This window comes from Geotrypetes seraphini, chromosome 3, assembly GCF_902459505.1.
Source record: "Geotrypetes seraphini chromosome 3, aGeoSer1.1, whole genome shotgun sequence".
Taxonomy (NCBI): domain Eukaryota; kingdom Metazoa; phylum Chordata; class Amphibia; order Gymnophiona; family Dermophiidae; genus Geotrypetes; species Geotrypetes seraphini.
This window is the reverse complement of record NC_047086.1, coordinates 397327143-397354326: the sequence shown is the minus strand read 5'-3', so window position 1 is coordinate 397354326 and position 27184 is coordinate 397327143. Positions and strand designations below refer to the sequence as shown.

At 43.7% G+C, this 27184-nt stretch overlaps 1 protein-coding gene across 1 annotated transcript in view; it reads right to left on the bottom strand.

Annotated features, from left to right (window-relative positions):
* Window positions 1-19700, bottom strand: part of KCNK16 (potassium two pore domain channel subfamily K member 16) — a 26286-nt gene extending 6586 nt beyond the window's left edge. The window contains exons 1-5 of the mRNA XM_033937675.1: window positions 19488-19700; window positions 10737-10851; window positions 10249-10415; window positions 7992-8157; window positions 2769-2984 (exon numbers count right to left, since the gene is read on the bottom strand). Coding sequence (XP_033793566.1) covers window positions 2769-2984; window positions 7992-8157; window positions 10249-10415; window positions 10737-10851; window positions 19488-19700 — 877 coding nt within the window. The remainder of the gene's footprint in view (window positions 1-2768; window positions 2985-7991; window positions 8158-10248; window positions 10416-10736; window positions 10852-19487) is intronic.
* Window positions 19701-27184: the final 7484 nt, after the last annotated feature.

Here is a 27184-nt window from a genome sequence, read left to right as displayed (position 1 = left end):
GTACAGCAACACCTCGATATGGGCTTCATTTGGACGTTTTGAACATGGAAATTTTTGTATTCAAAAATGGACAAAAAATGTAGGTGTCCTAAGGGCCAAGACGTCCAAATTGGTCATTGTAAAAAAAAAATGTTGACATCCAGCGGTTTCAAAAATGGATGTTTCCTGCTAGACTTCTGGACGTCTAGCAGGAAACATCCAAAGTTGGACTTAGACGCATTCTCGAAAATGCCCCTCCTCATGTTCCACCTCCACTTCCACCCCACGCCATTAAGACAGTCAGTGTGAATTGTGTTGATATTGTCCATAGTATATTATTTTATTTAAAATTTTTAGTCCACTTAAACTTAAGATTACAAATAAACAAACATATCAGATAATTCACAAATTTGACGGACTGTTAATTAAGGCTATGGAATTTAAACCAAAATGCACAATTCACCCTATCCATTAATAACGCTTATCTGTCAAGATCTCACTTAAATCATGTATCTAAAACCCTAAAAGGGATTGTTAAAAAAGGTTTTTACAAATAGATGGGCCTCAATGAATGCTCTTAGTTGAATATTGCCTAAGTCCAGATTATTCTTGATACACTACCCTTCAAAAATGTAGCAACTAAATCCTAACAAGTGAATAAATAAAATACCATCACCTTGACTCCTACTGTCACTTCTTGCCTCGTGCTCTCTATATTCTCAGACATAGCCATCACCCTGTGTCCTCTAAACCCCCCAGTGATAACCATCACTCTGCCTCCCTCTCGTTATACCCTCAGTAGAAACCATCACCCCATGCATCCTACATTCCCACTGGTAATCATCATTCTTCCCCGTTTATCACTCCTCACCCTGTGTCTTCTAAACCCACTATAATGTATGTCACCCTCTCTTCACTCTTTGCTCTGTGTCCTCTACATCCCCAGTAATAATTATTGCTCTGCAACTCCCGTCAAGACAAAAGTTAGACAAGTTCCTGTTGAACCAGAACGTATGCAGGTGAGACTGCACTCTTTAGAAACATAGAAACATAGAAGATGATGGCAGAAAAGGGCCATAGCCCATCAAGTCTGCCCACTCTAATGACCCACGCCCCCCGCCCCCCCCTGGCTTTACACCCTTAGAGACCCCACGTGAATATCCCATTCTCTCTTAAATTCTGACACGCTGTTGGCCTCGATCACCTGCAGAGGGAGTTCGTTCCAGTGATCGACAACTCTTTCGGTGAAGAAATACTTTCTGGAATCACCATGAAATTTACCTCCCCTGATTTTCAGCGGATGCCCTCTGGTAGACGAGGGGCCTATAAGGTGGAAAATATCATCTTCCACCTCGATACGACCTATGACATATTTAAACGTCTCAATCATGTCTCCTCTCTCTCTTCGTTCCTGACCTAAGAGCCGCCGCGTGAGCGGACTGCTGGGCACGATGGACCACCGGTCTGACCCAACAGTGGCAATTCTTATGTTCTTTTTCTCTAGTCACAATAATAACATCTCACTGCCCCCTCCTGCCGTCTAACCTCCCCTCCCAATAATAAGCATAGCCCTGCCCCCTTGTATTATGCCTCCCCCTCCCCCTCCCTCCTATGTCCTCTATATCCCCAGGCAGAGAGTATGGCGCAGTGGTTAGAGCTACAGCCTCAGCACCCCGAGGTTGTGGGTTCAAATCCACACTGCTTCCTGTGACCCTGGGAAAGTCATTTAATCCCCCCATTGCCCCAGGTACATTAGATAGATTGTGACCCGCCAGGACAGATAGGGAAAATGCTTGAGGTACCTGTATGTAAACTGCGTTGAGTGTGGTTGTAAAAAGGTGGTATAGAAATAACTATCCCACAGCTCCCTCCTATCAGTCTTTGCCCCTTATCCTCTACTTCCAGAGTGCTAAGCATTTCATGGTTCAAAAGTGCTTCTGAGGATGACTCTGAACAGAGAAGCGGTTCATGTGTGACTCAGGCTTGACCATCTGAAGAGGTGCGGCTGATACCGTGAGGGCCCTAAGGATCAAAGACTGGAGTGATCCTTAGAATCGGGCTTGAACTCAGCGCCCTGTAATTGTTAGTGCAAGTCGGAAGGATGCGTCTTGACTCTGCCGTTGTAGCTTCACGACTGGAAGTCCTTGTAATGCCGATACCGCATGTGATCATTTCATTCACATGAGGACAAGTTTAGGTAGCATCCCAGTGGGGTACCAGCCACATCTCTGAGATATCTGTCAGAAATGGACAACCTGTATCGCTCTTTAAAGCTGGAGATGGCCTTCCCACCCTAAAACCCACTACAGCGCTCTCGTTCCAAGGGGGATGGGGGAGAGACGCATGAAAGTCAGTTTAAAAGCAGATGAAAACTCCCAGACAGGACACAGAAATACAACTTAAACATGTGAACATAAAAAGGAAGGAAAAGGGTGGTCAGTTTGTGATGAAAAACAGGCTAAGGTGTCTCACACCCTGGTAACATGACTTCTGTGAATACTAACTAATCCGTCATAAGAAGCTAAATTAACTCTCAGCTCGCTGCTGGTAGGTCTCATTTCTTTACAAGACAAAGAGCTGTGAATGCCTCTATTCTTTGAACAGTGGGATTCCACTGGAAAAATTACAGATAACAAGGGGCTAAAACTGAGGTATTTTTGTCTCTTCTCCCAGTGTGGTGGAGCCCCACAAAGGCCTGGCACTGGGACAGCATCAAGTGTCTCTCAGCTCAAGCTTGGTAGACTTCATGTCGGTGCAAAGCCCCCCCCCACTTTCCACGTCTCATCTACCTTCCTGATCCCTCGACCGGTCCAGGTGATCTTCTAACTTGGTAACGCTGTTCTCTACTGTCATTCGGCTCGTCTTGTGCCATTTAAGCTGGTTGATCTTTTCCATCAGTTCTGTGCCGAGGTTGAAGACCAGCCCCAGCCAGGCCAAGCCAAAGATGATCCATATGGCAGCCAGGCTGCGGTACACTGAGATGTAGTGTTTGTTGGGGTCCGTTCCTGAAAAATGAAGAGAAGGCGTTGTCTTGGATACAGCACACGTACACAACCAATCACACTACAAAGAGGGACACGGGGAGAAGGAGCCACAACCCCAATAGCTTGGAAATTTCAAAGCAAATCATTCACACGTGCCTTGACGAGCAGAACCTCCCAATCCCATATACTGGTGGAGGGTGTTTAATTAAGCTCAACTCAGATTTGCATTTTAGGAGGGAAGCAGCTCTTATTATGTCCCCATTGTCTCATCTCCTGCCTTCTAACGTACCTGTTCTGATGCAAGTCACTCGGGTGTATGATATTGCTCCCCGAGTCACAAACCAAAGCCTTCTCCTCATGGCAAGCACAATATAATGAATGAGGAACCCATCCCATCCAGTTTATAACCAGGGTAGGATTCAATCATGCACTGTTTATATGAATTTTTAAGGGTGTAAATCTCACACAATTGATCATCAAAATAGCAGAGAAACTTATCCACTACAACCCTTATATAAAGAATTTTTTTCTCTGGATCCTCAGCGGCACCACTTAGAACTCAATAATATCTCATTGCTCTAAGTTTTACATGTCAGCTCATCATCGGGTCCATTTTTCTCTAAATCTTATTTAACTGTTTTATTTTTTACTTTTACTTTTGTCTATATTCACTTTTTTTATGACAAAATACTTTAAGCATATACTTAGCTTAGATCATGTGGTCTCTGGCTAGGGATTTACATGCCAGGGTAGGATTCAGACATAGGCACATACGTGGGGCCTAAAAGTTCAAGGGACCTGGTCAGGTGCGCTCAAGACCAACTGTCTGGATTTTCTAGGATTCTACAGATTTGTAAATTAACTGTCCAGAAGCCAAAAGAATGGCTAAAGTGTCTAAATCTTTCTGGCTCTCCAGTTCTCCTCCCAGTACAGGTAGGATCTAGCCAACTGGAAGGCTGAGCTGGGAGAGGTTCTAGTGTAATTTAAGGGCTCTGAGGGAGACGGAGGTCAGCACAGGGCCTTGGAGAGAGGCGGTGGAATGAGTGAATGACTTGGGGTAGGAAAGTATGAAGAAATGGGGGAAATGGGAGAACTCTGCTTCTTCAAGCTGAGAAAAAAGAGCTAGCAGCAAACGCAGGGCCGGTTTGGGGAGGGGGGAATCATTGGCTGAATGAGCACATGAGCGGCGGATATTAGCACAACCACAGAAGGCCTTGGGGGGATCTTTGCCAATGCAGGTATTTGATGTTTTTAAGTTGAATTGGGGTGGGGAGGAAAAGGGAGAGGGAGCAGGGAGGGAGAATAGGGCAGTGATGCCCACTTAAGTCATGTTGAATATCAACCTTATATTGTGGATTAGGGTGGAGAGAGGACAGGAGAAAAGGTTCTTCTGGATAATGCCTCAGATTCTATTTATGGCGCTTTGAGTTGTGCGTGCAAATCTAATCTAATCTAATCTAATCCTTAGGTTTATATACCGCATCATCTCCATGTTCGTAGAGCTCGTCGCAGTTTACAGTAGATGAAATAGGAAGGAACTACAACAAAGGGTTAGAGGTAAAAGTATGAAGAATATTTAGAGGACTTGGGATGCCAGATATAAGAGTTTTTGATACCAAAGTTGGAGAGAGGTTTACAGTTTTGAGAAAAGCCAGGTTTTCAGATGTTTGCGGAAAACTTGGAGGGAGCTCAAATTCCGAAGAGGGGAGGTAAGGTTGTTCCAGAGCTCAGTGATTTTGAAGTGGAGGGAGGTCCCTAGCTTTCCTGTATGGGAAATGCCTTTTAGCAAGGGGAAGGATAGTTTTAATTTGTGGGGGGGGTCTGGTCATTGATTAACGAGACAATCGTCACCATTAATTGGCCACCAATAAACAATGAGCAGTAATTGGCATGAATTAGAATTTACACGCACATCTTTTTAGGCATACTCTATAAAGGAGTGTATGTAAGTTCTAGCACACAGAATTGTATGGCTCTGGGAGGGGCGTGGGCATTCCTAAAAGATAGGCGCACTCTTACAGAATGCGCCGGATCCATGCACAACTTAGGCACGGGCATTTAGACCTGGTTTTCAGTGGCATTAACGCCTGCACCTAAATGTTAATCGTGCAGATGGGTGCTGCGTATGAGTCTATAAACTGCGCCTAACTCCGGAGATGGTTTATAGAATCGCATTGAGCGCCGACCTTGGTGGTTCCGATTTCTTAGGCAACATATATCGAATTTATCCCAGTGTCAATGAAAATTAATACCGACTGCTCCAGGGCTGCCCACGTAATGGCAGGAGTCCTGGGAGAGAGTTTGGATGGGAGTTACCCAGTTTGCTAACCAAGCACCTATCTAGAAAAAATGAGGACATCAGAAAGACTCTTCTAACTCTGCCAGGTTGCTATCCAGGTACTGGTCTATACCCCTTAAAGCACTGGTAGTCACTTTATACCCAATTACTCAACGCTGGCACTGAATAAATCCCAGTGGCTGGCATTTTAAAATACAATGACCACCAAGGGCTGAATATCAGGGGCAAACATTTAAAGTTATACAGGGTGTCCACAAAGTCTCTTTACAATTTCCAAAAATGACTAAAAAGGCAATTGATGAGCTATGTCAATCAAATTTGTCCTATGTATTCAGTCGTTATCAAAGTTTGTAATCACATTGTATTTGGCTATTTCAGGTACCCTGTTGATGAAAGAGAGGTTGTTGAATAAACCCCTAAACAAATGGCCACGCCTCAAGAAAAGGCACAATGTGCATCGTGGTTTATTGAAACAAAATCGAATACGCAGACTTAGCGAAACTACAGGACGAAGCGTGGAAAACATCCGTCTATTCGTGCATGGCACAAGAAATTTATGGCGACGGGGACAGTATTGGATAAAGAAAGGAGTGGACGACAAAGACTATCGGAGCAAAACGTCGATCGTGTTAAGACAATCCTTTGCTCGTTCTCCTTCAAAATCCAGCCGTTTAAAGATTATTAAATGAGGCAAAATAAACCCCTTCAATATCTGCTCCTCATTTTGTGATCATTTCCACAGATTTGTCTATTCATTTGTTTTGTTTTTTAAAATAAAACCTTGAAATTGTAAAGAGACTTTGCGATACCCCCTTTTTCCTCGTTTTATCCTTCCCTTCTTCCCTTCCATTTATTTTCATTTATACAATGTAATTAAAATTTTCCCTTCCCCCTTCTTTCCCTTTGTCCCATACCCATTGTAATAAAGTCTTTGTTTTGATCTCAATCCCCCTACATTTATTTCAATCTTTATATATATATATATATATATATATATATATATATATATATATATATATATATATATATATATATATATATATATATATTTATTTATACTAGTCTTTAAGCCCGTTACATTAACGGGTGCTAGAATAGATGTGTCTGTCTGTCTGTGTTTCTTTATCTCTCTCTCCTTGGCCGCTGTCTGTATCCTTCTGTCTCCCCCTCCCCCCCCCCGAGCAAAGCTGTCTGCCCCCAGCACCCACCTCCCCCCCAAATGTCTCTCCATGGCCCTCTTCTGTCTTCCCCCCAGAGCAAAACTGTCTGTCCCCTTTCCCTTTCTATCCATGGCCCCTTCTGTCTCCCCACAGCACACCCCTCCCCCCAAACCAGCCCCATATCCCTGTCTCTCCATGGCCCCTTCTGTCTTCCCCCCCAGAGCAAAGCTGTTTGCCCCAAGCACACCCCTCCCCCCAAAGCAGCCCCCTTTCCCTCTTCCGCTGACTCTCTCTCTCTCTGGCCCCCTTTCTCTGTCTGTCTTTCTGTCCCTCTCCCTACACCTGTCTTTCTTTCTTTCTGTCTCCCTCCCTCCCGCTGTCTGTCAGTCATTTTTCCCCATTTCCCTGTGCAGCAGCATTTCCATCCCACTTCCCTATGCAGCAGCAACAGCATTTCTCTCCTATCCCCCCCCCCCGTTCCTGTGTAGAAGCAGTAGCAGCATTTTCCCCCACTCCCCCTTTCCCTTCTCTTACCTCCTCTTCCCTGCTCCGTTCGGCCCCTCCCCCTTCTTTTACTGCCGTTGTCGATCCGGCCTGCTCCTGACCCTCCCACCGCCAACAAACCTTGGGACTCCAGCCGCGTAGGCAGCACTTTAAATACGCTGCTTCACGGCCTTCTACTGGCGATTTCCTCTGCCGCGTCTGTCTCCGAAGATGTCATCAGAGACGCGGCAGAGGAAATGGGCAGAGAAGGGCGCGAAGCAGCATGTTTATAGTGCTGCCTAGCCGCTGGAGTCTGGAGGCGACGGAGAGGGCAGGGGGTGCTAGCGGCCGGCAGCGGTGGAGAGCAGGGAAGGGCGCGCATGGCACTTGTCTTGCCTTGCGTGAGGCCGGTCTGTAAGCCGTGCATGCGCACTTCCTATGTGTGCTACAGCTCACGGAAAACGGACGCACGCATAGGAAGTGCGCATGTGCGGCTTACCGTTTTGTTATATTATAGATAGAAGATATATATATATATAATTTTAACATTCTAAATAATCTCTTACTTTTTATTATTGTAAACGACCAGATACTTGTGATGGTCAGTATATCAAATCATAAATAAATTTGAAACATGGACAACTTGTAACATAGTAACATAGTAGATGACGGCAGATAAAGACCCGAATGGTCCATCCAGTCTGCCCAACCTGATTCAATTTACATTTTTTTTTTTTTCTTCTTAGCTATTTCTGGGCGAGAATCCAAAGCTTTATAAGGATTTTCAAAGCTGGCAGCTATACATATTTTCAGCAGCACTATCCATATCGCTTTTAACATATAAGCTTTGCCGCTCTTAAGATTCTTTCATTTCTCTCATGAAAGGTCAAGTGTCTGGGAAAGGGAGGATGAGATAACCTTCCCAGCGCATTTGTTAAATAGCGAGCCTACTACCCTCACTTAGGATGCCGAATTCATCCCCAGCTCCCACTGCAGCGAGAAATTCCAAAGCTTTTGGCCTCTCTCTTCTCTTCTACTCCATCCTCCGAAGGGTAATGCACACGCTCAAAATCCCGGCTCCATTACCTATCACGTAGTCTCCGAACCCGATGGTGCTGAGGGAGATGAAGGCAAAGTAGAAACCCTCACCAAAGCTCCATCCTTCCACGTAACTGAAGATCATTGGGGGGAAGATGAGGAAAAGCAGTGTCCCAGCTACTAGGAAGAAGGTCACGGTGAGCGCCTGTACCACCTGGAGAAGGAGAGAGAGAGAAAGATCCATTCAGATGTGTTGAAGACTGCATGGAACACAACCGAACCCAGGGTTTTTCAACCCAGCCCTTGAGGAACCACAAGCCAAGATATCCATAATGAATACGCATCCTCTATAATAAAACCCTTATCCGTGCATGCGCTTTTGAAACGGTGTGATCTCTGCCGCCGTGATTTCTGCTTCCGTGCCGAATTCGATTTAGGCGCGTGGGGTAGCTTGCGGCGCCTGGGGCAGAAGGAGTCAGAAGAAGTAGAATGCGACTCTGTCGTTCGGCGGTTTCCGCATGCACAGTAGAGCGTGCGGCAGTTTCCCCATCAGTAGGAGCCTGCGGCGGTTTAAACATTGCCTTTCTTCCACGCCGCTGCGACCCTGAATCCCCACTGCAGACCACCACGAAAACCGGGTAAAAGGTAAAATGAAGGGAGAAGGGCTGCTGCTGGACAGGAGGAGCAGGCAAGGGGTGGTGGTGGACAGCTGAGGAAAGAGAGTGACAGAAAGAAAGAAAGATAGACAGACAATGGCCAAGGAGAGAGCACCCATTAATGTAACGGGTTTAAAGACTAGTGTTTTTATAATATCTTTGATGTTCCAATTGTATTATATTTTACTTCTCACTCCTATTTTGTAATTGTACATAAGTTCACATTATTTACATTTTATATATTTTTTTATACTGTTAGGTACCATTGATTCATGCTTGAGTCCTAGCAACTTGATGAATTGCGGATCTAAAATGAAATTGGTTTTGTGCTAGTCTGGAAAGGTCCTCCAGCGTCATCCCTATGGTTGTTTTCAATGTGTCCAGCCATCCGATTGCAGGTCGCCCTCTTCGCCTGGTTCCTTCGATCTTCCTAAATCGTAACTTCATCATTTGGGTTCAAGTGAACTAGGTGGTTTGATCTCTTCCAGAATCTTCTGGCAATCCACAGCACACCTAAAATCCTACTCCAGCACCAAAGCTCAAATGAGTCACTCTTCTTTCTGTCTTGTTTCCATAGCGCCCAGCTTTCGCACCTGTAACTGACCACTGAGAAAATGAGTGTGTGGACAAGTGTGATCTGCATTTGGAGTGTTACCTCCTTGCCTTTGAATATTTTGTCGAGAGTCTTTATTGAAGAGCGACCAAGTGCTATTCTGCAGTTGCTTCTTTGTTCACAAGAGAGCCCAGGAGATTGAAATCCTTTACAACTTCTTTTCTAGCACCTTCAGGCTCAAAATCTTCATCATTTTTCATGTCCTTGATCTTCATCTTGTTTGTGTTCAGTTCTAATCCCATGTTATGACTTTCGGCTTTGACTTTTCTCAGTAGCTATAGCTGGTCTTCTTTGCTGTTAGTGATGACGTTGTATCATCTGCATAGCGCAGGTTGCTCATATTTCGGCCACTAGGTGTTTGTATTTGTATTTATTAGATGTTTTATTTTTGTGGACATGCGTTGATTCCAGATGTGAGAATTTTGGGAAGAAATGTTTATTATTTTATTTCGTACAGACTCCTGAAGAAGGTTCTGTTATTGTACCGAAACGCTTGCAGCGGTGGCTCTAAGCCTTTACTCAGGTCTCGGTTGTTCCCCGCAATAAAGATTTGCTTTGGAAAACATCTCGTCATTCCCACTTGTTTGTCCTCCGTTTCTTGTCCACGTGGGAAATTTGTGCCACTTCTTGTGGTTTTATACAAAAAAATACGAACAGTATGCTGCTGAAAAACAAAACACTTTATCTTGTTCTTCTCAATATTCTATTTGGTCTCCTAATGATAAATATGTACCCAAGAACCACAGTTGTTTTATTTACCCTGAATTTGAATATAGGTTTAGGAGCATTTCTCTGTTCTTTCTTGCTGTATTTGCTTATTTCACTCATAGCGATCTTTTCTTTCCTACTTTATATAAGTTTGTGTGTTCTATTTTCAATATTTCAATAAAAAAAAATTGAACTAAAGCAAATGAAGAGGCCCTTTGTTCCAGTATTTTAGGTTAGAAGCTGCTGTGGAGCCTTTTCATTGCTCATCCTACTGCCACAAACACACTCTCTGTGAAGGAATGAGGGTATGGGTTTTGACTCTGCCTACCATGGAGTGGCCTGGCCGCTGCAGGCATCTCTCCAGCCTAACCAGGTACATGTTCAGTCCTTTACCCAGCTGCTTCAGGAATGCCAGGTTTAGGGGAATCCCACCCAAGGCGTAGAAAACACAGAAGGCCTGGCCGGCAAGGGTGCTTGGGGAAAGGTTTCCATAACCTGCAGAAAAAGAAAAAGGAGATGTTTTCTGGAGCACAAACAAAAGCATTCTGGGCAGAGAGGCCTAAAAGCCACCATCTACAAATCTATTATCTTTAAATACTTGTTGGTTTGTTTAAACAGGAGCCTGTTCACACTGTCTTGCTTGCTTTTGGCTAAAGAGTTCATCCATCATGGGCATAGCTTTTACCTGAGAGCAGGGCAGCAGGCAGGGGTGAGGGGCTGCCTATCCTAGCCCTCTGGTAGTCCTGCTCTTTAGAGAGAAGTGGTAAGTGAATCTGGGCAGTCTCAGGGAGCAGCAGCTGAATATGAGGCCCTTACCAATGGTTGTAACCACAGTTCCTGCGAAGAAGAGGGCATTACTGAAATCCCAGTTGCTGGGGTTGGTAGAGTTTCCTTTTGGGTTCACCCCTTTCTCCCATGCTTCCATGATGATCTACAAGAGAAGAAGAAGGGTGAGAGCCGCACACACCTCACATTTAGAACAGTATTTGCATAACACAGTACCACCCCCTTGGAAGAAGTGGCAAGAAGCATCATGTTAAGAACCTAAGAATTGACGTACTGGGACAGACCGAAGGTCCATCAAGCCCAGTATCCTGTTTCCAACAGTAGCCAACCCAGGTCCCAAGTACCTGACAGAAACCCAAAGAGTAGCAACATTCCAGAGCTGAGATTGTGATGTCATAATGCCTCTTTCCACCAATGCCTAAGAGCCATCTTCATCAGTGATGTCACAATGGCTTGATTGTCCTATACTTGGCTCACATAAGAACATATGAGCTGCCATACTGGAACAGACCGAAGCTCTATCAAGCCTAGTATCCTGTTTTTAACAGTGGCCAACTCAGGTCCCAAGAACCTAGCTGAGCTCGCTCCACTTCCTACTCCTTGGTTGTTAGATTAGCAGCAGTGACTGTAGATGGGCAGCATGAAGACACACTCCCAACTTCTGTAGCTGCCCCTGCATGCCCTCCTTTATCCTGATTGTAAAAGAAACATTTGCCACAGGGAAAGAGCAGCCGAGGGAAGAGGGAGCGCATGCTTCCTGTGTCTCTTGTCTGCAAACTACTCTTCCCGTTGTCATGATCTAAGGTCTGTACCCCTCCCAGTGATGACCATGGGGGTAGTGGTGTGTGTAAAGTGGACAGAGCCTTTTTGCTTTGGCACGTCCCTCCAGGAGTGACCACCATGGTACAGCCCCAGGTTTGCTTGAGAGAGTAAAGAGTTCTGGAAAGGGAGTGAGAGCTACAGTCTTCTGTTCCCTGGGACCGGAAAGGTGCAGGAAAGAAGAAAAGTCATCTTATGTTCCTGAGTGTTTCTTGAGCTGGAGAGGGAGGAAGCCTGTCTCCTGTATCTTGTGTCCGGTGGTGGATGCAGAAGACCTTGGAGAGAAGTCCTAGAGTCCAGTGAAGTTGTGCTCCCGACTGATCGAGCAATGTGGAGAGAGAAAAGGAGAGAGCGGCCTGACCATTACTTTATCCATAAGTCTACAGGAGGAGAGCTGGGAAGAAGTTGCAAGGAGAAAGTCAAGTATCTGGAGTAACAGCTACCAGAAAGGGTCCTTGGGAAATTGAGGAGTTCATTCTAAAAGTCCAAAGCGAGGGAAGGAGGGACACATAAGAGTGTAAAAACTTTACCTAAATCTGTTACCATATACAGACTTTGATCTGAAGAAACTTTGACTAAGTACTTTTATTCTGGAAGAGCATTATTGTGTCTAGTGATAAGATGTATAGGGATCAAGTGCTGCTTGGGTATGGAAGGGCAAGATAAAATCTGGCAACATTACCCCAGTGAAGTCAGAAGTAACCCTTAACCAGGATCTGCCCATCAGGGGATGCAATATCCTCTCCCACTGATTATGTGTCTTCAGGGATTTCTGCCAAGGAGGGAAGGGTTAGGACAGATGTAGTTGGGGATTTGATCATTAGGCATGATCGCCTGCTCACTTGCCTGCTTGCTGTGAAGGTGGTAGACCTCACGTATCACCTAGATAAGATCTTAAATAGTGCTGGTCTCAAGATAATCCTTCCAGCAGCTCTCAGTACTTGCCTGCAGCAGTGATTTACTTAGGCAGCCTTGGGTCTGTTGCCGCCTCTGAGGAAAGGGGAAGTTGCCAAAGTGAATCACTGCCCTGGTAAGTACAGAGCTGCTAGGAGAGGAGACAGCCACTGTTGAAGGCTCCCCATGATCTTACTCCTGCTGTGCCCTGCACATTCGTGACCTCCCCCCCCAAGCCGGCAAAAACAGCTTTGCACCGCAGGCCCTGCCGCCCAAAACGAGCCGGAGGCCCCTACCCGCCGCATCCTGCACGTGGGCAGACTCTCAGCACAAATGCTGCTGATGGCCCCAATCGACACGCTGACCTCCCTGCGCACGCTGACCATCTCCTCTCTGCCTGCACTTTCCCCGCGGGCCCTCTTCGGCGACTCGGCAGGGGCAGCGATCAAGACAGGCTGCCAACGTCAGGATTCTTCCTCTCTGAGTCCCGCCTATTTTGTTTCAACTTCCTGTTTCCGCTTAGGCGAGACTCATAGAGGGAATGGCCGACGTCGGCAGCCTGTCTTGATCGCCCGAGGCTGGGAGGAACAGAAGATTTCTGCGAACACCACCGGGGCAGGAAATTTAACGGCGTCCATCTCGCTGGTCCTGCGCGGACCGGCAGGAATTTTCTGCGGACTGGCACCGGTCCACGGACCGGCGGTTGAAGAACTGTGTTCTAGATGGAAGGAAAGTATACTGGTAGGGCTATTCTACCATCTAGCAGGACAGCAAGAACAGACAGATGAAGAAAGGTTTACAAAAATTAGAAAAACTGTCAAATTGGGCAAGAGTATAAGAATGGGTGACCTGGTAGACCAACTTCGAATCGAGATCCTCTTCTTTAAACTTGTTTGATATGGATCTACAATTTATTTATGTAGTAGAACTTCAACTATGGAACAACTTGCCCTTGATATTGAGAGAATTAAAAAGTCTGGAAACATTAAAAAAAAAGCCCTTAAAACATATATTTTTCAATGAGCCTTCTCAGATTGATTTTAAGCCTAGCAAGTTTGTAATTGCTCTGATTGTGTGCAGCAATTTGAAGTAGATCGGACTCTCTGAATTAAGATGCAGAACTTGGATCACTTGAAGAAGCAGCACGTGAAATAGCACGATAATTCTGGTCTCGTATTGATGATAATTTGCTTTTGCAATATCAAGACCTCTTTTATTTTGATTATACTGTTGGTTTTAAAGATGGCATTGCAATAATACTACATTTGTTTGTTGTTTATTATATTCCGAGGGGGTGCTGAAAAGTTCTTAGCCCGGCCAAGAAGAGAATGACACGGATATGGTTCAATCAATGATCTGAAATAAGGTCAAAACAGAGAATTTTGTTTCTGCAAACTGGCACTTAACGAAATAAAATAACACCCTTTTCAGCTACAGTGGCAAAATAACGCTCAGAATTTAGAAAGTTGGTTGGTTGGGCTGAGAACTTTTCGGCACCCCCACATATATTATTTTGTATGTTTGTAGTTGCAAGCCACTGAGAGTTGCAGGTCATGTGGATGTAAAATTTTAGAAATAAATATTAGGTAATGTAGTGCGATGGTTTGAAGGATTTCTTAGAAACAGCTCTAATACAACTTTCTGCAAAATGGCGGCAGTTGCTCCCTCCCTCTGGAATTCGGTTCCAAACTCTTTAAAAGAGTCAACATCCCTAGAAAAATTCAAATCCTCCCTTAAAGCGTTCCTTTGTAGAGATGCTTTCCAAGTTTAACTGTCCTTGTAAGGACTTTTTAAACTTTACATCGTCCATTTCCTTGGACTGATATGTTGTCTCCCCTTCCTTTTGGGGTTCCCCTCTCCCCTCTCTTTCCTTAATCATATTGTAGTTTTCCCCGCTCCTTCTTGTACCAGTTTGCTTATTTCTGTCATCGTCTGTCCTGTTGTCTTGACTGTTGTTCTGTTAGTTTAGCCTTTTCGGCTCACTATTTGTTCTCCCTCTGATTTTATCGTACCACCACCTTAAAATGTATGATAAGGTGGTATAAAATTTTTTTTAATAAAGTTGGAAACTTGGGCTCCTCTTGTCTTTTTTGCTGGATGAAAAATTAGAAGCTGAAGGATACACTAGCATCCTTCAATTTCTAATTTTTCATCCAGCAAAATCAGAATTTGGGGGGCATAGTAATGTTTTTAACTTAGTGTGGGGCCCATTGGCATCTTTTATTTTTGTCTGATTTCCTCACACATCCAGGGTGGGAGGAAGAGGGAGGGAATGTGGTATTATTTTAAATAAGAATATGTTATTGGAAGAATAATTGCATTTATATTATTGTTTAAGTAAAGGGGGGAGGGGAAAATATTACTTTCAATTATCTGTAAGTTCAAGGTGCTTTTCTTGATTTGTTATATGTTCGAATTCAAATGTATTGCACTTGTTACTACTTGAAAATCAATAAAGATTAAAAAATAAAAAAGAAGTTGAAGGATAAAAATTTTATATATACTGACAATATCTATATTTTAAAACCTACACGTGGAGCGGCATAATAAAAAAAATACGTCTAAGTCTGTTTTGGGCCTAGACTGCTTGTCACCCAAAGTTGGCAGCGTCCATTCTCGAAAAATACATCCAAAATTTTTTTTTTTTTTGGAAAATCGTCTACTTCTACGTCCAGCTGTTTGATAATCCAGACCGCCAAGTCTTCTGTCTTTATACCCCATTTTCATCTAAGTCCCAAATGACTAGAATAAGACCCTTTGGACACGGGAGGGGTCAACAAAGTAATGGACTGGCCACCCAGACATGGCAACAGAGTAGTGGGGCATCATAAAAAGAGTACCACATAAACATCTCACCACAACTTCCTTGCAGGTCATGGTGAGACCCCCCAAACCTACTATTCCCACCTGTCTACAATCCCAATAGCCCTTATGGCTGCAGGTGGTGGTGCAGTAGGGTTGTTTTTTTTGGGTGGACTCACATTTTTCATCATGAATGCAGTGGTCAGCGTAGCTTATGGGCCTGGGTCCTCCTCTCTGTGGTCCACTAGCCCCCCCTCCCCCAGGCTATTTAAGAGGCCTTTGTGCAGCAGCTCTACTAGGCTTTCCTATGCCAGGTGCTGATGTTCTGGAGGCAAGAAAGTATGTTTTTATTCCGATTGTTTTGGCGGGGGGGGGGGGGGGATCAGTGATCACTGGGGGAGTGTGTGGGGGTCTGTACTTTGTGTCTGCAGTGGTTATCGGGTCACTTTGAATATCTTCTGGGCACTTAGACCTGTTTTTAGATTGCCTAAGTCATAACATATAAGTTCCGTCCAAGCAGCCTCGTAAAACTTTCAGTTATACTTCTAGTACGACTAAGTCTAGGTTGGCCCATGTCCCGCCCACATCCTGCCCTCACCACTCCTCCTAAAATGACCCTTTCAGCTCTGGGTGTACAGAGGCAGTAAAAAGGCCTAAGCTGCCTCTAGATATGTCTAAAATCTGTTTCAATTATCAGCACTTGGATGACCTACTCTTTGAGGTCGTCTAAGTGCCAATTTAGCCAGGTTTTTAGACGTATTTTCATTTTGATTATGTACCTCATATTCTCCAGTACTGAAGAAGCCAAGTCTAGGGTCAATGCTTTTATTTCCCTAACTGATGAATGGATGTTTATTAAGCTTTTAAATTAAACAAAGATAAAACAACATTTTTATTAATAGGATCCAAAAGGCATGCAGATTAGACCAATTCTACTGAAATTGACAAAGGTAATCTACTTTAGTAGCATTTCATTTTCAAAAGGGCAACTGTGTGGAAAAGTGATATGTTAAATTGATCACAGTTACTTCTATTAAAGCCGTTAAATGTCTTTTGCCTTTACTTTTTGATTTACCCTCATCTCTGTTGAATGAAGGACTCTTTCTTCGGGCTGAAAGCCACTAAGGGATGATGCTGTCACTCAGTCCCCTTCCTCAGTTTGCCAGAAAGTTAGTGAGAAACATCCCTTGCTCTTGGGCCTTTCCTCAGGCTTTCAGAAAGCCAGAGAGGAGTGAATCTTGCTTTGGGATTGGCTTTGTAGTCTAATCTAATCTAATCTAATCTAATCTAAATCTTGGGTTTATATACTGCATCATCTCCGCAGATGGAGCTCGACACGGTTTACATGGTTAGGGAAGGAACGGAACTCCAGTGGAATTATATAAGTATGAGAGAAGAGAGGTTGGTGTGAGAGTGCCAGGAGCGGGACGGGGTTACGTTCTGGAGAAGAGCCAGGTCTTCAGATGCTTACGGAATGGTAGAAGGGGGCTCAAATTGCGGAGAGGGGAAGGGAGACTGTTCCAGAGCTGAGTGATTCTGAAAGGGAGTCTGTCACAGACCCAGTGAGTGGTACTGTTTCTGCTTTCTCAGGTGGTCAGAGAGCCATAAAAGGGCACGGTCAAAGAATGCAGAGAAGACTTCCAGAGAGTTTTTGGACTTCTTTAATAATGGAAGTAGAGGGATCACATTAGTGACTTTTATTCTTTCATTACCTTGCGGTTCAAGGCGGATTACATAAGAGGTTATCTGGACATTTCCAGAAGAGTTACAGAGTCGAATGGGTTACTTCGGGGGACTGAAGTACTCCCTGCGGTGTTAGTTTGTTTTGATGGATTTCTTGCAAGGTTTTTATTTCTTTTCTGCAAGTTTTGTAGTCTGGTGTCGTGGTCAGTAGATTGGATAGTTGGTGGTCTAGTTTCGCTGCTTGCGTGGCCAGTAGGCCATCGTACATTTTTTTGCGTTTGGCGCCTCTGATTGGGGGGTGCATGAATGGTGTCTGGTTTGGAACCAAGCAGTGATGCAGGTGAGAAGCCAGGTCAGGTCAGGTCAGGTGACCTCACTGCTTGTTGTTATTAGTAATTTAGAGGGTGAGTCCTGTGCTTAGTATAAACTCATGTGACAATGATACACTGAGTCATCAAGGATACTAAGTGCCTGAAAGTGCCCTGAAACATTTGTTAAGTAGGCAGTAATACTCGGTAATCTTTTATTTTTAAACTGTGTGACGGGATTAGGTCACAAGATTAATGAAGAGTTTCCACCACAAGGACATGCGGGGGATGGTGCATGGGCAATGGGAACCCTAGGCAAAACTTCAGTTTTCTGTACCCTACAATTAAATTTCAGGCCTCTAACCTGCTCCACACAGATTTTGATAATTAAACTGAACAATTGTGATAATCCCACAGCAATCCAGTAAAAACACATAATTAGATATACTTTCTACTAAATATCAAGCTTTGGTGCTCTGAAGAAGTTGCTTCTCGAGGACACACATGAACTCTGACAACCAGTGGGGAAGGAGGTCATTGCTGCTTTAGAACCGAATGTCCTGTGTCACTGCCTGGAGATTTGCCGCCCTCTAGTGGTTGAATCCCAAAAGCTGACATACAATCCACAATGAGTTTAAAGGATTCTAAAAACGTTCAGTACAGCCTGTGAGCCTCAGATGTTACTGCCCATTCCTCAAAGCCTCTGAAACTGACAGCTGACTTTTGGAGAGGTGTGAGGAGGAGGATGAAAATAATTCACCAAAATGCACCTACAAGTATTCAGTTTCCTACCATAAGGGAAAGGTTTGATATACTCTGTAGTACTCTCAAGTACTTCTGTGAAATGTTGGGGTCCTTTATCCTGCAGCACTCTCACAATATAGCCTAAATGGGGATTCCACACTCCCTTCACCCCAGTGATACAATCATAATAGGAAGGTTTCTTATTTAATTTCACTTTCATTTTGGGATCCACCTCAAATGTAATATGCTATGCAAATGTATACACTAAACTAACTCCATCCTCAATCCCCATGCCACTCATTACCCAATCCTTAGTCACTCCTGCTCCACCAGTGCCAGCGGTGCAGAGGAGGCCAGGGATCACTCCTGCCCCCTTACACTAGAGGATGATGTAAGATGCAGGGCATTGTGGGTCTGAAGAGGCCAAGGGGGTCTAGAATAGGAAAAGAGGGGAACCAGAGACACAGCACTGGAGACCTGAACCGAGCATGCAATGCTATTTCTTTGTTTTTACTTGTACAAGGGGCCGCTGAAAAATTCTCAGCCCAAGAAAAGAATGATGTGGAGCCATGAAACTTAACAAGTTATTCCACACTTTTCGTTTCAATGATATAAAATGAAAAGTGTAGAATAACTTGTAAATTTCATGGCTCCACATCATTCTCTTCTTGGTTGGGCTGAGAACTTTTCAGCGACCCTTCATATGCATTTTATAGTTGATTTAATTTGAAATGATAAGACATAATCCAGAATCCAAACAAAGCCCTTCCCAAAATTTGTAAGTGGCCCTCTCTAAGCAGTATCCCCCCCAATTCTGTATTTGGTGCCTTAAGACAGTGTTTCTCAACTCGGTCCTGGAGTCCCCCCCTTGCCAGTCAGATTTTCAGGATATCCACAATGAATATGCATAAGCTTGATTTGCATACACTGCCTCCATTCTATGCAAATTTCTTTCATGCATATTCATTGTGGATATCCTGAAAACCTGACTGGCAAGGGGGGACTCCAGGACCGAGTTGAGAAACACTACCTTAAGGGATTCACACAAATCAGTGCGTCCAGCCGATTTTGTGTGCATTATTTATTTAATAAGACTAATTGGCCTCAGTAATTGGTAATTAACACTTCATAACTGACATTAATTAGAAGTTATACACATAACTTGGTAGGCACAATTCTATAAAAATGATGTATCAGTTCAAGTGGTCATTGCTGAAGAGGGGGGTGTGGCTAGGCGTGGATCTTGGGCATTCTTATAAGTTACGCGTAAGTTTATAGAATATGCGCCAATGCATGTACGACTTAGGCGCAGGTATTTAAGTCAGGTTTTTCTTGGCCTACATGGATACACTTAAACATTATGTGATGCACTGGCGATAAAGTGCATGTAACTTTTATAGAATTGCGCCTAGCGACATGTTAGTCAGTGCTGATTTTTTTGGCATGATAAATAAAATCAGACCCTTTGTAAATATCTCACATTTCCTCCAGAATTCCCCAGTACTAGTGTGGCATGTGAGGGTTATCTTACCTGTACAAACTGTTCCAGGGCTGGCCCATCCAAGCAGGTGTAATTTTGCAGGAATTTGAGCTTGTCCAACTTGAACTGGTTCCTCGACTGAGCCTCTGCCTGTTTCTCTAATAGCTGGAACACCATTGCTCCCAGGAAGAGATACAAAAAGTAGCCCAGCACCAGTGCTAGAGCCCAGCCGGTCTGCCTGTCACACAGCAGGAAGCGGGACATGCTGCTTTTAAGAGCACGCTGAATGCAGGGCAACAAATGAAGCCGACAGGGCCGTGAAAGTCCTGCTTCTGAAAGGATCTACTCTAACATTGTCCGGTCACTCCCAAGACAGTGATGGTGACCCTATAGCTCTCACACTTCCCAGGATCATCCAAATTGAAATCTACTGCTACCTAAGATACAGACTTCTACTCTCACTGGTTCCCAGTGACTTGGCAGTTCAGCAAAGTTGGTACTTCACGATGCCACATCTTAGTCCCAGAATTAATGAGATTCATCCTTGTTAATAGCTTTGTGGAATAGAGAAATTGTTCTTCTATTGCAAACAGATGGGCAGCCTCAATTTGTAGACCTTGATGGGTTTTTCTTAATGGAACAGAAGAAACTGTATGATCCACCCAGCCTCAGTCCATAAAATAATAAAGATTTAAATCACCGAGAGAAGTACGGTATTCCTCCATCAGTGTGGGAAATGCTCTCTTCTCTCTCTGTCAAGACCTGCTTCTGCTAATGAGCTCTTGGGAGCATCTTTAACGAGCTAATGGAAAGATCTACCCATCTTTGCCGGCAGAACATCATACAGGTTGCTCCCCCCACCCCGGTAAAATGAACAGGTGGATGCAAGTTAATCTTTAGCTAAAATGGCAGCACAGAGTCAAGTTGGGAGTGATGAGCTGTCTGTTCCCTAATGAAAGGAACAATGACTTTGTTTAATCCTATAGGAAAAAAAAAAAAGACTATTTAGTGATATTAGCAGGCAAGTGTTAGGACAAAATGTGCTAAGTGAAATAGGAGTTTGTCTGCCCCACTATTTTCAGGATTGACTGAGCACAGTTTACTGCATTCATTAGGGGAACTGACAGGGAATGAAATTAAATTCTACTAAGACGAAAATGTCGTGGTTTGGCCCTGATTGTCCTGAACTTCCTAATAAATTTTTTTTGGGAGTCTGGTGAAGCTTTATCTATCGAGAAATTGTCTAGAATATTAGGCATTATATTAAGATTCTAGTTTTTCTTTCCAACAAGAGATAAGCAATCTGATCAGAAAAAGTTGCTGTAGTTTACGCTGACCAAAACCACTCAATTATTCTAGCACAACTAGACTACTGTAATTCAGTCTATTATGGTGTTAGTAAAGGAAATCTTAAACATCTTCAGCTGATAAAAAATATCACGATTAGACTGATCTTCAATTAAAAATAGATTTGAACATGTTACTCCTTTGTTGAAAACTTTATATTAGCTACCTGTACAATCTAGAGCAGTGGTGTCAAAGTCCCTCCTCGAGGGCCGCAATCCAGTCGAGTCCAATGAATATGCATGAGATCTATTAGCATACAATGAAAGCAGTGCATGCAAATAGATCTCATGTATATTCATTGGGGAAATCCTGAAAACCTGACTGGATTGCGGCTCTCGAGGAGGGACTTTGACACTTCTGATCTAGAATGAAGTTCAAATGCGCAAGGTTAGTTTATAAAGGCCCACTTTTTACTAAACCGTGCTAGTGGTTTTTAGCACTGGGAGCCACGCTGAATCCTGCGTGCTGCTCTCGACGCTCATAGGAACTTTATGAGCGTCGGGAGCAGCGTGCGGCATTCAGCGCGGCTCCTGGCACTAAAAACAGCTAGCGCGGTTTAATAAAAGGGGGCCAAAATTATGTATGGCCAATAAAGTAATTTAATTGTTCCTTGCATTGAGCCAAAGAAGTCGTAGATCTGTTTCTTTATGTTAACTAGCTTTTCCATCTTCTAAAGATATTCAATCTAAAAGCCTCATCTCGTCTGCTCCTTTTCTTTTTACTGCTTTGTGGAATTTTTAAAAATGTAGTTCTTATTCAGTTTTTTGTAAACAATTAAAGACTTTTCTGTCCAATGTCTTGCTAGATAAATTTTTAAATATGAGATTGAAATCTTATTGTAAACCACGTCGCGCTCCATTGGGGATGATGCAGTATATAAGAGGACAGATTAGATTAGATGTAACTCAGGCTATGCAGAAAAGGAGGCAGCACTTCCCAGATGTAATTAGGGGCCTTTTTTGGTTAAACTCTCCTTGTAAATATGAAATATTTTATCTATGGCTCCACTTATTTAACTATTTTTCTGAGTTCCAGGCCAGGGAGGAATATTCCTTCTACCTAAGAAGCCTGTGGAGTGGTGACCTATTCGCCCCTGAGGTTGTGAGTTCAATCTCAGCCTGCTCCTTGTGATTCTGGGCAAGCCCTCACCTGGAGTACTGCGTCTAGCATTGGTCACCGTACATGAAGAAGGGCATGGTACTACTCGAAAGAGTCTAGAGAAAAGCGACTAAAATGGTTAAGGGGCTGGAGGAGTTGCCATATAGTGAGAGATTGGAGAAACTGGGCCTCTTCTCCCTTGAAAAGAGGAGACTGAGAGGGGATTATGATCGAAACGTTCAACATAATGAAGGGAATAGACTTAGTAGATAAGGACAGGTTGTTCACCCTCTCCAAGGTAGGGAGAACGAGAGGGCACTCTCTAAAGTTAAAAGGGGATAGATTCCATACAAACGTAAGGAAGTTCTTCTTCACCTAGAGAGTGGTGGAAAACTGGAACGCTCTTCCGGAGTCTGTCATAGAGGAATACACCCTCCAGGGATTCAAGACAAAGTTAGACAAGTTCCTGCTGAACCAGAACGTGCGCAGGTAGGGTTGGATTAATTTAGAGCACTGGTCTTTGACCTAAGAGCCACTGTGTGAGCGGACTGCTGGGCACGATGGACCACTGGTCTGACCCAGCAGCGGCAAATCTTATGTTCACTCCTTGCCCCAGGTATCATAGTTAGATTGTGAGCCTGCCAGGACAGATAGAGATTACTATTCAATGTATTATAAACTGATTTGGGCAAATCTTTTCATGAAAAGGCAGTTAGTAAATCCAAAATAAAAATAACAGCTACTCCGTAATTCAATAAAATAGCGGGACCATTTGTGTGGAATGTGTCATCTGATACCTGACAGTTTTGTAGAAATCGATTGCAATTCAGAAAGTTGCTTGAGACCCATTTGTTTGTTCAAACTTTTATAAGCTGTGTGGGAGTGTGTGGTGCAGTGGTTAAAGCTACAGCCTCAGCATCCTGGGGTTGTGGGTTCAAACCCACGCTGCTCCTTGTGACCCTGGGCAAGTCACTTAATCCCCCCATTGCCCCAGGTACATTAGACAGATTGTGAGCCCACCAGGACAGACAGGGAAAAATGCTTGAGGACCTGAATAAATTCATGTAAACTGTTCTGAACTCCCCTGGGAGAACGGTATAGAAAAATTGAATAAATAAAAAATTTCGCTTTCTGAGTTAATATTTTACTATCCGAATTTCATCTTTTTTGCAGGTTATTAGATTTGTGCATCTTGATTGAAGTAATAAAGTAAATGAGGATTGAGATGTCATTTATAGGCTGAGATGGTATAATCTTATGATTTTTGCTGATGGAGGGGATTTTTAGGTTGTGCAAATCCTGAAATATGTATGTAATACCGTGAGCCGCCTTGGATGAAGGCAGATTAGAAATGGTTTAAATAAATAAATATCCATTTTCTGTGTCATTAATTTCATTTTGTTGTTTGACAAATGCTTCCTGGGGTTGTGTCTTATTTGGAAACCGGGGTTAGAAGGGGATGTAATTATTATTCCTTTAGTTTTATTTCTTTTTTTTATATGTCCCATTATTTCTGTTACAAGATTACATTCTTGGAATATGCAAAAACCATACAGACATATAAAATGGTTATCTTCCATTTGGTGTCTATGGATAAACCTTTTAATAATGCTACAAATGGATGACTTCAACCATATGTAATAGTTTTGTTGACACTGAAGTTGTCTGTTGTCTCCAAGATACGTCCAGGACGCCATTACAGAAAATGCTATTCTATTACCTTTAACAGTTGAGATAAATTAATCGATCAAAAAAGCCTTTAGAAAGAGTTGGAAAATCATTCATGGGCAAGAAAATGTTTCAAGCCAGAAAGCAAATTCAATACACATGAAATACCATTTGCTGAAGTGATAAGCTACTATTCAAGGCTTAATGCCCCAGGTCCATTAGATAGATTGTGAGCCCACCGGGACAGACAGGGAAAAACGCTTGAGGACCTGAATAAACTCATGTAAACTGTTCTGAGCTCTCCTGGAAGAACGGTAGAGAAAATTGAATAAATAAATAAAAAATAATAAATTAATGGGTGACTTTTGACCTAAAAGAAGAAAAAAAATCAGTATTGCTCATGAGATGTAGGCAGTACAAAGGAAAGAACGAGTTGTCTGTTTAGTCTGGTCCTTGCAAGTCAGGGAGTAGCAGGTTGTAACCATTCATCTTAACCCTTTAAAATACATGTAGTATCTAAGGATCCTTTCAGGACTCTCTCTACTCACTGTGCACCAACTCAGTGTAGAAAAGAGGAGTACTGTATACGCCATCTGGTTACTGCATCCTCCTTCTGCGATGACAGCAAAGGTACTGCCTGCCCTTATGCAAATCAGAGACCCCTAGAAAGTGTGTGGGTAGAAGATTTCTTGAAGGACATTTAAGACCCAGCCTTTGGGCCTAGTTGAGTCTGTGTCTTTGATTCAGAAGGAAATGGGTTTGTTCTAGTACACATGCATTAGGCACATGACACATGCATTGGCCTACTCTCATACATTCACACAATGAGCACCCGTCTGTAGACCCATTCAGAACAAGCCCCCTGTAGGCTGGTATTTCAGCCTCCCTGCTCTATTATCTTCCCCCTCTCTCCCCCCCCCCAATCATGATCCAGCATCTGTTCCTGCCCTCCCCTTTCTCTGGCATCTCTCCCTCTTTCTCAACCCACATCCCCTAGTCCAGTGTTCTTCAACCGCCGGCCCATGGTGCGATCGATGCGGTGTTATCTTCGAGCCAGCAGTGGCTCCTACGGGCATCCTGTGCCTGAACTGGAAGCCTTCTTTCTGACGTTGCAACGTCAGAGGGAAGGCTTCGAGATGAGGCATGGGGCGTGCAAGGTGCAATTAGTATTATGGGGGTGGGGTCTGGGGTGGACATTTGGTAGAGATGGGCGGGGTCTGGCCCACAACTTAGCCCAGTATTCTTCAACCGCTGGTCCATTATTTTATTTCTGCTGGTCCATAGGTGTAAAAAGGTTGAAAAACACTGCCCTAGTCTACCTTAAAACTTGTCTTTTGCTAGCAGTGGCAGTGATGCTTATATGCTACCTGCAACAGGCCCTATGGTCTTCTTTCTGACATGTCCAGCCTCTTCTGATGCAACTTTCTTTTTCTGCATAGGTGGAAGGCATCAGAGCTATGTCACAGGCTGCATATGTGCATCACTACCACTGCTGGCAAAAAAACTTTTTTAAGGTAAACTGGTAAGGACATTTGGAGAGAGGGGAAGATGCTAGACCACAGACAGTTAGAGGAGGAGGGAAAGGGAGAGATCCCAGATTGCAGACATGAGAGAGGACAATGGAAGAAAGAGTGAGATGTTGCACCTGTGGGTGGAGAGAAAGTAGGGCGAAATGCTTCGTACTACATGTACTTTCTCCAAGAGTGCCTTAAAATTCTCCTTTGCAATGAATGTATTGTATCTCTAGCTACTATACCTATATTGCTTTATCATTCACCTTCCTACTGTATTCATATCCCTCAACATGTATTCAGTCCTACACGCAGTACATAGGAATTATCTCACTGTTACCGTTCATCCTTTCAATAAGTTGTTCTGCATATCTACTATGTGTGAATTTGTAACTTTGTTACTATCCTTCCACCATGTATTTGCTGAATGCATCTGCCCTATGCAACGAATCTACTGTATCTCTAGCTGCTTTACTCATATTGGCTTATCGTTCATTGCTTAATCGTTATTGCCTTATCGATTGTTCTGTATATTTGCTATGTGTAAATTTGTAACTTTGTTGCTATCCTTTCACTATGTATGTAAAATTGTAACCCATTCTGGGCTCTTCTGGGAGGATGGGCTAGAAAATCGACTAAATAAATAATATGAAGCAGGGAAGAGGGAGAAAGTTTAGACATGGAGTGGAAAGGAGAGAGGAATGGAAGAGAGAGTGATAGAAACATAGAAAGATGTTGGTCCTGGGGGTGGAGAGAGGAAGGGAGAGATGCTGGACAATGGAAGAAAGGAGGGAAGAAAGAGGGCAAGATGTTTGTTTTGAGGGTTGAAGGGAGAGAGTGAGAAAAGAGAGGGAGATTTTGGATCTAGGGGGTGAAAAGAAAGGGAGAGATGTACCACAGGGACAGAGAGAAGAGAGAGGGAGATATACTGGTCTATAAGGGAAGGACAGAAAAAAAGAGGGAGAAGGAAAAAAGATGGGACAGGAAAATGCTGGGTGTTGGAAGGGAAGCTACGGGGAGATGTCAGACCATAAGGGTTGTGGGGAGAGAAGGTGAGAAATAGGGAGGAGATGCTGGTTTATGAGGGTGGAAGGAGGGGAGATAATGGCAATGGTGAAATCAGTGATGTAGCCCCCCTCACTCTGTAGCAGCGTGGAATAGCTGGCAGGGATGCCCAAGCTCCACCAGCAACATGAACTGAGCATGTGAAGGAGTGCCAGCATCAGTGGTTGAAGCATGCTGCCAACTTCTTTGCTTCTCAGGCAGCAGGGAAGAAAGCTCAGGTAAGGGACTGCTTTGGCTAATGGGGCTTGGGCAGCCCTACCAGAAAAGGCAGGATTAAATGCTGCCGGGAGGGGGTGGGGAGAAGGAATGAGAGGAAATGCATGTTCCCCCATAATGGACTTCTGCCTATAGCATGGATGGAACCATGTAAGAGAGATCATGGGGGATTGTCAAGAAAATAAGTTAAATGAGGTTAGTGAATACAGAGGGGTGTAGCTGAAAGAAGGGAGTAGAAGGCTGGGGAAAGAGTGAGATAGAACAAGGGAGAGCTAGGGAATGAGAGGAGGTGAAAAATTAGGTAGGAGAAAAGTATAAAGAAGGAGAAGAGTGAAAAATAGAGGGTGAAATTTGAGTAGTCAGAGAGACAGAAAACAAGAAAGGGAGATGCTGGGGGTTAGAGACAGATATAGAGAGGAAATTGAAGAAGACAGGAGACAGTAGATATCTGGCTGCACTCCTCTGGGGCTCTTATTCACCTTCCTTTCCCAAATTTAAGAAAGCTATCAAGACTTGATTCTTTTATGTGGCAGATGGCGGGCAGCACTAAAGAGGTAAGGGGGCTTGTGTTAAAATTTTTAACAAAGGTTAAGTATATAACATGTTAGTCGTGTTATTAACACGTTAAATGTGCAGCACAACTGGGAGGACTCATGGCTAAAAGAAGAGCTAGGGAAGTACTGAACCTTCCACCAGTCTCTCTTCCTCTCCAACCTCAGCTCATCTCCACCAGTTTACTCTGCCTCATTTTTCTTCCTCTTTCTCCCCCACAGTCTGCCTGTCTGTCCGCCATTGCTGCCTGAACATGGCCAAGACACAGCTGACTCTGACAGCATGGTAAAG